General features: G+C 42.8%; 1 protein-coding gene across 8 annotated transcripts in view; it reads right to left on the bottom strand.

Annotated features, from left to right (window-relative positions):
• Positions 1-14,893, bottom strand: part of MROH7 (maestro heat like repeat family member 7) — a 36,570-nt gene that overhangs the window by 3,010 nt on the left and 18,667 nt on the right. For 6 of the 8 annotated variants that reach the window (XM_077333616.1, XM_077333620.1, XM_077333617.1 and 3 more), the window contains 13 exons: positions 14,437-14,541; positions 13,355-13,490; positions 12,252-12,364; positions 11,341-11,493; positions 10,204-10,358; positions 8,063-8,195; positions 6,997-7,160; positions 5,205-5,342; positions 5,000-5,114; positions 4,053-4,193; positions 3,104-3,265; positions 1,120-1,275; positions 744-866 (listed from right to left, as the gene is read on the bottom strand). In XM_077333616.1, coding sequence (XP_077189731.1) covers positions 744-866; positions 1,120-1,275; positions 3,104-3,265; positions 4,053-4,193; positions 5,000-5,114; positions 5,205-5,342; positions 6,997-7,160; positions 8,063-8,195; positions 10,204-10,358; positions 11,341-11,493; positions 12,252-12,364; positions 13,355-13,490; positions 14,437-14,541 — 1,794 coding nt within the window. The remainder of the gene's footprint in view (positions 1-743; positions 867-1,119; positions 1,276-3,103; positions 3,266-4,052; positions 4,194-4,999; positions 5,115-5,204; positions 5,343-6,996; positions 7,161-8,062; positions 8,196-10,203; positions 10,359-11,340; positions 11,494-12,251; positions 12,365-13,354; positions 13,491-14,436; positions 14,542-14,893) is intronic. The other 2 variants (XR_013230286.1, XM_077333621.1) reach the window with 2 other exon arrangements.

Here is a 14,893-nt window from a genome sequence, read left to right as displayed (position 1 = left end):
GAAAGAGAGTTTTCTTTCTATGACAGACTAAATTAAGAAGGATCTACATAACCCTTCAGAGCCACAGTTAGGGGCTAGATTCAAAGGACCCCTTCTGAAGCATCGCTGGCCGAATGGATCTTCCCCACTTCTCACCAGAAGACTCCTGGACACTGTTTGGAATGTACTGTTGACATCTTTGGTGGGAACGGAGAGATCTGCAAAAATCACCCCTTCCTCTCTGTATCAGAAGCACCCTTCCATAATTAGGGCTGTTATGTTTTAGAATTGTAAAAAGGTAAAGGTATCCCCTGTGCAAGCACCGAGTCATGTCTGACCCTTGGGGTGACGCCCTCTAGCGTTTTCTTGGCAGACTCAATACGGGGTGGTTTGCCAGTGCCTTCCCCAGTCATGACCGTTTACCCCCCAGCAGCAAGCTGGGTACTCATTTTACCGACCTCGGAAGGATGGAAGGCTGAGTCAACCTTGAGCCGGCTGCTGGGATTGAACTCCCAACCTCATGGGCAGACAGCTTCAGACAGCATGTCGCTGCCTTACCACTCTGCACCACAACTTTTTAATCCCCTCCTACCCTTTAGTTCTGGATTATTAGCATTTTCAATATGCATACATTTAAAAAAAAATCTAACAAGTAATGAGCAACAGCAATTTTGCTTTATCAGTTTCTTCCAGTATGGAAACCCATGATACAACGAGCCTTATTCTCTGTTATTCTTTCTGTTATTCTCTTTACGACAGCATACAAGGCATCGGCAGGTTTCATCCAGAACCGCTTCATTTTCATGCCATGCTTTACCAATGGCAACTTGTTTCGGCATTTTGTATCCAAGGAATCGAAAGCATTCTTCTAAGCTGTATTTACAGTTCTGAAAGGGGTAATAAAGAGTTTTCATTGTTCAGAAAGCCATCATCTTGCTACTGAATAATAATACATAGACAGAACAGATTTTCTTGTATTTGCTGTGCATAATGGTTTAGTTTATAATATCCCTGCACAAAGAAGTGTGTATTTTTCTGTGTGAAGGATGGAGAATTGGCTGAATTGTAACTGAAGAACCAGATTGGTGGATTTTTTATTATACTTTGGAAATTAAGAGGTGAACAACCATAAGAACTTGCCTCGATGATTTCAGGATTATCTTCCTGGTGATGCAGAAGTAATGGAACCAGATTTTCAAGTATTTGATACTTTATTGTCATCTCATTGCCTTTCTTAGCTATTTTCACCATTTTGCCAAAAAGAAGTATAGCAGAAGCACGCACACTTTCTCTCTCCTGCAAGCATTGAAAAAGGAAGGCAGTGAGGTTTTCAAAATGGAGAGCACTGTGGGGACTGCTTTGGCTTGTGCTCCACAACCTCCATTGCCTGACTCAGAAGGAAGGTTTTTAGAGGAGAGCCAGGAGGGGACCCAGTAGCAGGCCCAGTACTTGGGGCGGATTCTGGGATACCAGCTGGTAAAGGTATCACAACTGCTGTTCTTAGCACAATTTTGCAGAAAGTAGGAAGAGGTGAAGCTGCAAAGTCTGCTATAAAACTCACAAACTGCCCAGAATATGCTAGGTGCAGCACCTCATCTGCCCAGTGTCTTGTTTTGTGCCTTGGCTCGAACGCCTATGCTAGACAACTGCCCTATTATAATAGCTGACTTATCTTGGAACGTCCCATCCAAGTAGGATGTCAAATCTAAGGTCTGTTGCTTTAGTGCCAAAAATAACCAGGAAAGGGACCTGCCCCCCTCCCCCTGCCTTTTACTCCCAGACTCTTCAAGCCTTGTAATGCTGTAGTAGTTGCCTAGCAACAACCACTGATTGAATCTGTTAAAGCTACAGGTGTTAATTTAATCATTTTGACCTTTTTACAAACTTTCTAATGTATTTGCTTTTAGAATTCAGATTTTTCTGCAGTCTTAGCGCCCTTTTCAGATTTGTAGAAAGATCCATTTTTCCCATTGATAGCTTCAGTTACCAGATTTAAGGGGCTTTTTGCACGCCTTCAAAATCGCACAATGGTTGCCAATTGGAAACGCTATTGATTTGCCATAACGCACGACGTCGTAGACAATCTGCCACACACCTGAAACCAATCTGCAAAAAGCGTTTCCTTGTAGCGCTTTCAGGGAAATCCCAAAAAGTGGATTCACCCTCCGGAAAGCGCTACACTCTTGCAACCAATCTGCAACACTAGCGAAAAAGACCTGTGCCTTAACATTGTTGTGGTTTCTTCAAAGTCCCTCCTCCTGAGCCTGTCCTCCAAACTTCCGGCGAAGCGATCGCCATTTTTTTTTCTCCGAGCGAGCGGGGATAAACGCACCAGCGAGCCTCTTTCTGTTTAGAGGCTTCCCTGGCTTCAGTCCTTCACCTTTAGTCACTAAGCACAAACCACAGAAAAGCCCGTTTGCTGAAGTATTTTCCCATTAATTTTTACACATTCAGTCAGCCGAAAATCGGGCCCGTGAGAGGGGGGGGATTTTTTTTTTCACTCGGAGGCACCGTGGCAACGATCAAACGATCAAACGACAGCTCAAACACATTAGGCAGCTGGATGGGTCTCTCCGTTGCAACGAATCTACCCAGATTCGTTGCTATGGGTCTGTTTTTTTTTTAAAAAACCTTTCTTAAAGGGAAAGGGGCTGTTTGGGAGCATGCTAACGGCTGCCCATTGGCTGCTTGACGGCCAGGGGCGGGACAGCTCGGCAATAGCGCTTCCTTTCTAGCGATTTCTGCCGAGACCGGAAGCCTGTGGGAAACGCTACAAAACGCAACTGGATTCCACCACAAAGGCAGGTATGCATAACGACGAATTCCACTACTTTAAATGGCGATTTTTCATTCAGTGACCAATTTGCAACAATGATCCCGGTGCGTAAAGCCCCTAAGTATCCAAAGATTTCCCAACTTTGCTATATATATGATTACATATCTGGTTGAGGATTCAATTTGAACCAGGGATTCTTTCGCCTAAGACCGACATGACCCCATTATTAATCGATTGATCTCCAGAATAGAATATCACTTTTATGAAATGTAGATCTGCCTCCTGGCTTACTACAAAACCCATCAAGTAACATTTTCTCAGTCCTCCTTTCACACACAGTTGCCTTACATGACTGAATAGCTCCTGAAGTGACTGAATGATACTGGATATGTAGTCTGCTCCTTCTGAGCCCGCAAGGATCTTATCGATTTCAGTAACAGTCTCCACATATAGCCTCCCATCCATTCCAGACAGGCCTTTTATCATGGCTGGCAATAAGATCTTTATCTCCTGCATTGAAAAGAGTTGTTTTACTTTTAATGAGCCAACACAACAGATAACAAACTGCAGTGATTTGATCCTATTTTCATAGCTAAGTGCTGTCAAGTCACAGCAACCCCATAGGGTTTTCAAAGCAGAGTCGGTGTTGCCTTTGCCTTCTTCTGCCGTCTCCCTTCCTTGGTGGTCTCCCATCCACGTACTGGCCCAGCTTTGCTTCTGTGTCCTGATGAGATCAGGCTATGCTACCTTCCCAACATATTTAGAAGAAAGCGATCCTCCCGCAAACAACAACAACACTCACTTGAATCTATTCTAACCAGCAACAACAACACTGAATATCCATCTCCTCCAACTTAAAAAGTCAACGAAAAGTGTTTTCAGTAGCAAGCTGCCCACAGTTTGGGTAGATGGTTCTTTTAATGGACTTGTCCCCTTCTAGTTCCAAAAGTTGTCACCAACGCATAGATTCTTAAATGGGGCATTTGGGGGGGGTATGCAGAGTTTTAAAGCATATAGATGCTGCAATTGCCAACTTCAAGGTATTGCTTATTTTTTTAAAAAAAAATCTATTGGGGAAATATTTCAGATGTCCATAATTTTTCCTCTATGTGGTCAAAATCAACTGTAGAGGGGGATGGTTTTTGGTGGTTATTTTACAATGGGTTATACAAATTGCTTTAAGTCTAGCTCCAACAGAATAGAAATTGTTTTTAAAGTAACATTCTTACTAGGCCTGGATATTTTGTCAGTTAACATTTCTGACTTTTATGGAATATCATGGCTGACCCTGTCTTACCTTCCCTGGCCAGTCTTCCATCTTAACTAGTCCCTTGATACACAATGCTCGGATAACAGGGTTTGTGTTAACCAATCCTCGATTCAGACGATTTAATGAATATTTGTCTGGAAGTCTCTTTGCTTCTGGCATGTAAAGAAGCTAAAAGTCAACAAATAGGTTGGTCAGAATTTGATGAACAAGCAGTTGCCTGCCCGGATCTGTGAACAAACACCCCTGCCAGACACCACTCAGGTGATGGAAATGCAGTTGCCTGCTTTCTACCAACTTATGAATTACATGTAAAAGTTCACAGGACAAAGGTCTATCTGCTGGTCTTGTAATCTGTTTCTTGATCATTGTTTAATAATTCAAGTGTCTTTAGGGTAATTTACATTGCATTTTTGTTTGTGTGCTACATTTAACTGTACAGGGCATTGGTGTTCAATTTGGTACACGGGTGAGACAGTTTTGCCAGTTCATCAATAATAAAACATATTTGAAAGGTAACTGCAAATATCAGAAAGCCAGGCCAGCTAGCCAATGCCTTGCTAGCCATGGATATGCTCTGTATTTGCTATTTAAATAACTTAACATACTTGCTCTTTGATACAGATAACTTGTTCTGTGCAGTTGCTCTCCACAGTGATTGGAGTGAAATCAGATGGATTTTCTGTGATTTTTTTTTAAGTCAGAGCTACTACCCTGTTTGGCAATAGCTCTTTTAATGTAAGCCTGGACTGATTTTGTAACATCCAAAAGTAGCTGGAGTTGCTTGATCAATTTGATGGTCTTTTCAGATTACACGTGGTAAAAGCGGCAGCAAACTTTTCTATGATCATTCAGAGGACATATTGGAAACCTCAAATATGGCTTCAAGATTCTTTTAAGATGGGTGGAGTAATCAGCCACCTGTGTACCTTAAAAAATGTCCATAAAAACTGGGGAGGAGATTCTAGGAGTCTTACTTCAATAAAGAATGCCATTGCTGTAATCTGGTGCTCTTCATCACCTCGCTCCAGGAAGGGAACTAGAAGGTACAAGATCCTAAGACGGTCACAGCAGGTGCACTGCATCAAGACTCTGGTTAGGATAGGATGTGTTGTTACTGTTAGGCATTAACCATGCATCTTGAGAGTCTGGAATGTGTGGGGGCAACTGCTTATCACTCACCTTGCAAGCATGCCCACCCCCCGATGGTGATCTTCATAGCTGGTGAGCTGTTTCCAGAGCCCATCCTTCTCAGTAAAAAGGAACTCACAATAACATCCAACAGCTAGGAACAGTGTTTTCAGTGCTTTCACAATGTAGCTGAATTATGACAAAAAAGACCTCAGTGAGTTGGTATATATAATGGCTGTGAGGTGGAAAGTCTGTTCTTTTAGACCAGGAGCCCCCAACCTTTTGGCACACAGGGGCCACATTAGCATGCCCAGGGTCTAGAGAGGTCCACATCTTAAACCAAAATGTTACAAAATTATTAAGCTACTTATTTAGATCAAGAGTAAACATTCAAAGGTAAATGAAGAAATGTTAACTTTATTGCAATCCATTTCGGAACATTTCACTGTGGAATCCTTTTATTTAGCTACATATACTTACCTAGTCAGTGTGATTTTTGTGGCGGTAAGGCATTGCTGTCCAAGTCAAGGGCCACACAGAAAGAGGTCAGGGGCCACATGCGGCCTCATCTTCACCATTCACTCACTACATGGCTCAGACAACTCACCACTCTTTCAGCTTCAATAATGCAAGCCAAACTCACAAAGCCATTTGGGATTAGAGTAAAGAAAGTGTGCCACAGTGCAAAGGGCTTTTAAGCGTTCTTGTTTTCCTTGCTTGTGCATTGCTGAGGCTGCTTCAGGATTTTTCTCCTTTGCTACATGTGTTTTGATACCTCTAGTGGTAAGTCTGATATTACATCAATTTATGATCAGCATTAAAAATCTGCATTTACTTTGTTTTTTCCATTGTGGCTCCTGCTGAATTCAGATTGATCTGAACTCAGGTCTTCCTCTACCCCCCCCCCCCTCACCATTGAAACAGAAAGTGTTCTGCACTCGATTGGGAAAGCTCAGAGCAGGGAGGGAAGCCAAGCGCAGCAGGGGTCTTTCTTTTCTTGGGGGAGGGAAGGGGGGTTGGAATAAATCCAAGAAGCAAATCTCTGCTGAGAGAAGTTAGGGCTTTTGGAGCACAGTCACTTTAAGACAAACCTTGGAACCAGGAACCAGGAAGTCTTTGAACTGATGCCCTGGCCAATCAGGGAAGACTGCTTTGCTATAGGGTTGGAGGCATAAGGCAGCAAGTTAATTCACAAGAAGCAGAGATCTGTACATTTACTGATGCCAATTTTTGAAATATCGAGGCTTATATCCACTTCTGGATATTGTGGGAGAAAAATAGGGTCACTCTGGATCGATCATGCATGTTGCTGAGGGAAAATGTAAAGCGCCCCAAATCAAAGTAGAAATTGAATTCAGTGTAGATGGCAGGGATTTATTCGAGCTGGCATGGATTTAAAAAACCCATGCAAACTACACCTTACTGTGAGATATGCCAAACATAAAGAAGTGTAATACTAAGAGAGCAAAAGATGTGCAGAACAGCCCCCCCAAACTTACAGGGTTGTTTTATGGATAAAATAGAAGCGAGGAGAGCCATACTTGCCATGTTGAGGTACTTGAAGGGAAATGAACAAGATGATTTTGTAGAAACTTTGAGCACTTAGGAAAGTTTTAAGAAAAATTAAACATTGTTTTGAGTCCTGCTGTTGAAGTACTTTCACATGACAAAGATCACTATTTTTTAACTCTTCCAACCGCAGTCTAATAATAGTCCTTGCCAGTTATTTTGTAGGGGTTTGATATTCCAAATAATACCATACATGGGGAGCATGTAATGACAACGATGCACTCACCAAGACCTTTGGCCCCCACCAACACAATGTTGCCTCTCTTATATTTACCGCACAGACTCAGTTTCATCCAGAAATACTGGGCTCCTTATTACTTTGTGCCTGATGTTATAGTGCATCTGAACAAGCAGAGTCATCAGAAGTCGAGGATAGATATTAAAAGCCACATCTGAGCATTTAGGCAGCGATAACAATTTGCAGAAGGCAGCGGCTGCCTAAGAGAGGGGAGACAATATAGGATATTTTTTATGCAGATATTATTTGGGGAGAAGTCTGAAAATCTTTTTAACAGATATATAATTTTGTCCAGGATGAAAATCAAGTGAGGGTAGAGCAGTCCTGTGCCTCAGCTGCCTTTGCACCTGGGTCTCTCTTGTGACCTGTCAATATGAATTTGCACTGGTTGTCTGGGGGGAGGGCTAGGGAAGCTTAAGCCCCTAACCCCCCCCCCCAAGTTTACACCCCTGATATTTGGGACATGCCACCTTCAAGTCACTTCAGACATGACAAAATTCTTACAATGAGCACAAATATACAGTATATATGGACTTAAGAGCCTCTTGTGGTGCAGAGTGGTAAGGCAGCTGTCTGAAAGCTCTGCCCATGAGGCTGGGAGTTCAATCCCAGCAGCTGGCTCAAGGTTGACTCATCCTTCCATCCTTCCGAGGTCGGTAAAATGAGTACCCAGCTTGCTGCTGGGGGGTAAACGGTAATGACTGGGGAAGGCATTGGCAAACCACCCCGTATTGAGTCTGCCATGAAAATGCTAGAGGGCGTCACCCCAAGGGTCAGTCATGACTCGGTGCTTGCAAAAGGGATACATTTACTTTTACCTTTATGGACTTAAAAGCAGCATCCCAATCACATTTGCCCCAGTACAAGTGCCTGCAGCAAAACATATATTCATTTTATATATGTTTTGATTTTTATTCTGCCCTTTCTCAAACGCACTCAGGACGCAATCATGTAGCATGGAAGTCTCAAAGAGGTTTTGATGCTTTTGAAGTAGCCCTTACAGAACAATTTTCAGAAGTACAAGAACATGCTTTCCCCCTTCTCTCGGGCATATTTTTGAAAAATTGAACTGTCAGTTTGCTATTGGGAAGGAGATTCTTACCGCCAGAGGAGTGATATAGTTTCCAGTCAAGTTTGGATTAATTTGCAGCTTTTTCAACAAGATGTTCACAAGGACCATTAGATCAAAATTTGAGCCTGTTTTGGTCAAGGCACGCCACATATCAGAAGCACACCTGTAAATTCCAAGTTGTGGGAGGAGAAGAGACAACTTTCAGGCTGTGTATAGCTTTGTCTCACCCCTCTTCCCATCAGGTGGAATACCTGAAATCTCCAGAGAATCTTTGGACAGAAACAGCAGCTTAGTCCTCCAGGTTTCATAGATAAACCTAGTGAGGCTGTTTTCATGCCATGATCATCGCCTTAGGCCACTCCCCTTCCCCCTCATCTCGTACAACTGAACTTATCCATTGGGATATGGTAGTAAACCACACAAGGCAGTTCTCTTTTATTTTTAAAACCACTTTTTACTGACAATGCCATCCGAAGCTGAGACACCACCTTCAAAGCCTGTCAGTTTCAATGGATTGAGGATGTCACCCTGCTTAGGAGGGCACTGTTCCTCTCACAACAGTTCGGGTTAGCATAGATTCAGGTGAGCAGCCGTGTAGGTCTGAAGCAGCAGAACAAAGTCTGAGTCCAGTGACAACTTTAAGACCAACAAAGTTTTATTCAAGGTACGCACTTGTGTGTGCAAGCAAGAATCATTGTTCTTGTGCTTATTGCAGTTCATGAGCAACTGACACATGCTGCCATTTTTGTTTTCCTTAAAAAAAAACACACATGCTGATTATCTCCTCCAATATCCCAACACCTTCAGACATAGGCTGCAGAGTAAGAGGAAGGGGCTGAAGCCACAAGCATGGAAATACTGATAGTAACAACATTATTAAAAGGTATCCTCTAAAGTTTCTCCAAAAGGCAAAACTGGACAGTGATTTTACAAGACAGTAGCCAGAAAATAAGGTCTGTTTCTGTTTCCCCAGAGGGACAGATCAGAACGAATGGGATGAAATTAATTCAAAAGAAATTCCATCTCAATATCCAGAAGAAGTTCCTGACAGAGCGGTTTCTCAGTGGAACAGGCTTCCTCGGGAGGTGGTGGGTTCTCCATCTTTGGAAATGTTTAAACAGAGGCTAGATAGCCATCTGACAGAGAGGCTGATTCTGTGAAGGCTTAAGGGGGTGGCAGGTTAGAATGGATGAGCAATAGGGTTGTGAGTGTCCTGCATAGTGCAGGGGGTTGGACTAGATGACCCATGCGGTCCCTTCCAACTTTGTGATTCTATGATTCTGGAAGATTGGACTGCTGTGGGGGTTTTTTTGGGGGGGGGATATGTGGTGGCTGCAGTGGAGGTGGTACATCATTAGAAGTTAATCCACCATGAGTGATGTGTTTAATTCTCTGGAAATTCTTGATATCAGCTGATCTGAAGCAACCCCCTTCCTGCACGTTAACTTTCTAGCCATAACAATTGTTTTACTTGTTTTGATTACAACAGCTATGACCAGATGCCCTGGACAAGAAGGAAAAAACAAGGTAAAACTGGATAAAGTTGCTATGAGGCTGGGAAGGGAAAAGACAGATAATAGCCCCAAATGGGCATGAATAGTCCAGAACAGGTTTGGTAGGAAAAATGGATTTTGGAGAGGGACAAAGTGATTTTTGAAAGGAGAAAACAGGAGAAAGGACACAGTGTCTATTCTGGATATTAGAAATAGAAGACACACAGGTCTCTTGTCTCCATAACCAGCCATTCTCTCACAACCCTCATCACCGCTTTCCGGAAGACGCTTCTATCCTGCTTTCAAATATGGACTCAGAAGCCATGATCCCTCATTCTTGTCTCCAGACACGCCCAGAATCCCCACCTCTCCAGTCCTTCCTTCCTTGTAGTCTTACTCTAGCATTCATTTCCATTCCACAGGCATGAGCTGTTGTTGTATGTAAATTCATTATCCAGTGGGACTACTCAGGGACATTCGGATTCCCACTCCGGGTGATGTCAGGTGAATATCAAAACTCTGTTGGTGAAAAGATCTGGCAGCCACATCAATTGCCTTGCTAGCCTTCCCTGTTTCTGTAAGGTTGATACCAGGGTGCAGGAGGACCTTTAGTATGACTTGAAATGAAATAGGTCGAGAGATGGGGCTGAGCATCCCAGCTGTTATGGTGTAATATACCTGTCCATTGGGAAAGGACATCGTAGAAGGGCACCACATACTTCTGCCATGTAGGAATGAGCCAATGAAGATATGACTGTCAGCATTATTTGCCTGCCTTGGAACTGGTGGATGGAGCCAAGCTGCTGATGGATCTTATGCACAATTTCAGGTACCTTGAAGAAAACAATGAAGTTTAAGCTGTGCACTGTTGCTTCTAACTAGTGCATTGCTAGATTTAAGGAGCTCCTGGGGGAAGGAGGAACATTACAATACATGGACTAGAGAGCTAGAAGGTAAATGTCTACTTCACCTTCCTAGATTGCATCCTTGGTTACAACAATGGAAAACATTAATTGCCAGGCTCCCTTCGCTGCTATTTCAGAGAGCGCCTCTGATACATATATTTGGTGCATGCACAGCTACATTCGAGGACTATATGAACATTCCCCGCTCTAATTATTTTGCAGCAGGCAGCAGCTATTAACTAATTATCAAGGAGTTAGTGACCCAAAAAAACATCTTGTGAGCATGCACACTGGTAGTGTCATATTGGGAAGACTTCCAGTCCTTTGCCATAGACTCCTTTGGTGCCTTTATTCCAGGGGTATAGTTCTGGGAGCAAATGTGGCTGTTTAAAATGAAATCTTGAAGTTAAGGTCTATTGGAGGGATAGATGGGGAGCCAGAATAACTAGAATGTTATTCCGTGCAGGCAAGGATTTTTGTGCAACTATAGGTCTTTTTGAGGTGTTTTTCAAGAAGGGAAATGATAAAGGTGAACCACTGCCAGTCCATTAAAATCCATCACATTGGATGTTACCGTGTGTTTATTACTTATTGTGAAATTTTGTATGTGCCTCTTCCTAATAAAGGACTTGTAACAAGTGTCTGAGTCGTGAAAGCTTTATGGATTATTTATGTCAGTTATCAATAATTTTAAACTACATAATGTGATATGCAAATGACCATCCTGATACTGGCTCTTTGTTGGTCTATTCCTCTGATATAGTGTTGTTCTTTATTTGCAAAAAGTTACAAACCCTTTTATACTTCAAATTACATATTTGCAGACTATGATGTGTTAGTGGCCACTACCCCCCCCCCCAAAAAAAATCCTCCAAAGCCCCTTTGTCGCTCCCTCCAAAAAGCCTCCTACCTGATTATATAATTTGTGCTTGTAGTGCTCAAGGATCACACTGGTAGTGGCATATGATGCTATATAGGTAATAATTCTGGTTTCCCTTAGGTAGCCTATAGCGGTCAACAAAAGCTCCGTCATCTGTATTGATGTGAGAAATGGCCCAAATTCCTAAGAGAGAACATACCGAACAGCCTCTTATGGGGTATCAAGCTAGAAATACACAATTGCCAGCAGAAGTGTAAAGAAAGCTAAATCGGAAGGGTTTTCTTCTAAGGGGCAGCATATTCAGTCCAACTGAGTTCAATGGGTCTTTCTCCCAGGTAATCATATAACATTCAGTTTTATATAGGAAAATGTAAAGGGAAAAGAAGATCAACTACTGCCTAGAGAGCCAGTTTGGTGTAGTGGTTAGGAGTGCAGACTTTGAATCTGGCAAGCTGGGTTTGATTCCCTGCTCCTCCTCCTCCAAATGCAGCCAGCTGGGTGACCTTGGGCTCAGCACTAATAAAGCTATTCTGACCAAGCAGTAATATCAGGGCTCTCTCAGCCTCACAGGGTGTCTGTTGTGGGGAGAGGAAAGGGAAGGTGAATGTAAGCCACTTTGAGACTCCTTCGGGTAGAGAAAAATGGCATATAAGAACCAACTTTTCTTCTTTTTCTAATCTCATGTAGAGTTTGCTTACTTGGAAGTAAGTCTCACTGAGTTCAACAGGGCTTACCCTCCCATGTTACAATGCCTTTGATGGATCACTGAATTCATAAACTGTGAGAATGCAGCCTACGTGAGATAGAAATCACTGAGTCAGAGAGAGGAATTACGATTATGTTGTGACTTATGCCTCTTTACATCAATCAGAGCTCCATCATTGGTGGCTTCAACTTTGCATGTCCTCTATATCGTATCATTTTAAACAGGGAAGGTTTACCTTCAGGATTTTAGTGATATTTTGGCAAGGCTTGATGGGGTCATAGAAATCCAATTTCTCTTGGAGCATTTGATGCTGTTTGGCTTCCAGTAGGTCAGTATCCTTTTCAATTCCTAGTCAGAAAAAGAAGGATTTTTTTTTTAAATCCTGCTTCCTTCTTTTCTTTGTGTCCTTCTGCCTCCCATACTGAATTCTTTATTACTTAATTTTCAAATTCTGGTCACTGTATCCCAAAAAGTATCTCAAAGTTGGAAAAAGTACAATAGGGCACCCCATATGATTAAGGGATGTGAGTACTTTTTCTTTTAGGAAAAGCAGAAAAGCCTGTGAATTATCAGTTTATAACAAAGATGACAAAGAGTGACCATGAAAGAGAGAGAGAGAGAGAGAGAGGAGGTGAGGGATCTGTGGTGAGATGGCTTTACTTCTCCATAAATGTTAGGGTACTTTCTCCCCAGATGGACCCTGCCATCTCTTAGCCCAGCCAGGAAACTGAGGCAGAAAGCCGTTTCTCTTTTTTGCCCTAGTATGTGCCATCTCATCCCCCCTGCTAGTGTTACCCAAGGATCATCACTATGTTATTGCTCCAAAGCACAAACTCAGGGTAACTGCAAGACAGTCCTAGGTATAGCTAAGATAAATAAAGAAAAGTCATTGGCTAGCTAGTTACAATCCTTGAACATCTGGTCAGATTTGAAGAATCTGATATTTCTGCTTCAGCAGCTGGACAAAGACAAAGTCAGGGATGTGTGAGTCTGAGCCAGCATTTATCAGGGAGTTGAACTAGATGGCCTGTATGGCCCTTTCCAACTCTATGATTCTATTATTCTGAATTTACAAATGTGTATTGCTTGAGTCACATCTATGGGACATGAACATCTGACTTCATTCCAAGAAAAACATATCCAATTTCCCAGTCCTACTGTGAACCTTTTAAATTCCATTTTGCAATAAAATAATGCAATTTTGGATACTTTAATTTGGTACTGAATATACTTTATTTGGTACTGCACTCTGCAGTACTCTGATGCACTATTCTATGATGTGGCCTCTGGCATTAATGGGGTTCTACTGCATACATGGTTTGGATACCCCTCTCTTACCCTTTTGATGCTGCATAAGGGAATACAGGAAACACATGCCTTCCATAGCCTGGTAGCCAATCTCTATTTCTGGGTCATTGAAACACTGGCTCAGCTGACCTATCAGAATCCCCAGTTTAGGAAATGTATGCGGCACCTTAATGGAGAAATTGAAAGAGCTGATATTTGATACCGAAATGAGAGAAAAAACCTTTGACCTGCTTTAAAGGGCAAGGAGAACAGGTTAAAATAAATTGACATTTTCTGATGGGGATCCCCCAAGTCATCTCCAGACTAAAGAGATCAGTTTCTCTAGACGAAATGCTCTTTGGAGGGTGAATTCCATACCATTTTACTCTACTGAGGTCCCTCCCCATCCCAAATCCTACCCACTCCTGGCTCCACCCACAAAGTCTCAAGGTATTTCCAACCCAGAGTGGGATGAGATGAATTCCGTAACATTATACAATACTGAGATCCCTCTCACCCCTCCCCATCCCAAATCCTGCCCACCCCTGGCTCCACCCCCAAAGTCTCCCAACCCAGCTCTGGTAACACTACTTATAGCAATATAGTGACTAGCACCCATGACACCTCAGAAAGCTTTTGCAGAGTCTAAAGGCTAAAGCCATTCAAAACCATTCTGCATGTCATGAAAGGCCTTGCTCCTTTGCACCTGGCGGCTTGGGGCTGTGTCCCTAGCATGGTGCACTTGTTCTGATCATACAGAAAGTAAGCATCTGACAGCACTGGGCACTGATCCCCAAACTTGCCAGCACTGCAGAGAGAAGAGCCTGAGATGGCACAGCTGCTTGGTTTCCTGAGTCTCTACTGCTTGGACTTAGTAAAGGCCTCTCTAATGTTCCTGCAGCCTCCTCACCATGCAGGCCACCTGCTTGCTCTTCCGCTCCATGGGCCACTTCTCTAAAAAGACCCAGTGCAATGGCCAAGCAAGGATGTAATACCTCAATTATGGAACTTTTCACACTCCCTGCTCCCCTTTTCAGCATAAATATTTGCATGTTACATATAACCTTAGTCCCAAAGTAGTTACTGCAATACAACACCAAATACCAGTTCCCCGGAAGTCAGATGCCACTCACATGAAAAGCGGGATAAGTTGCTGCAAATTTTAGCAGGAAAACATAGATCTTCACAGCTCTTGCCCTTTCATACCCTAGACCTGATGTCATCCAAGGTGCCACACACTGTAGGAATAATTGTGAGAAAATATTAACAACGGCGTAAGAGAAAGTATATGCTAGGAACCCTCAAAAGTCCCTTTTTTGCCTCTCCATTGACTGACTGTATTCATGAAGAAGCAGAAGAGCTGATTTTATACCTTGCTTTTCTCTACCCAAAAGAGTCTCAAAGTGACTTACAATTGCCTTCCCTTCCTCTCCCCACAAGAGACATCCTGTAAGGTAAGTAAGGCCAAGAGAGCTCTGAGAGAACTGAGTCTGAGCCAAGGTAACCCAGGTTGTTACGCCAAATGCGTGTCTGTAAGGACACGTGTCTAAATTTAGTTGTGGGGAATCAGCTAGTAGAGCCAGCAAGAGG

Source organism: Paroedura picta, chromosome 4 (genome assembly GCF_049243985.1).
Source record: "Paroedura picta isolate Pp20150507F chromosome 4, Ppicta_v3.0, whole genome shotgun sequence".
Taxonomy (NCBI): domain Eukaryota; kingdom Metazoa; phylum Chordata; class Lepidosauria; order Squamata; family Gekkonidae; genus Paroedura; species Paroedura picta.
Note: the sequence above shows the minus strand (reverse complement) of the source record. Positions and strands in the feature narration are given on the sequence as shown.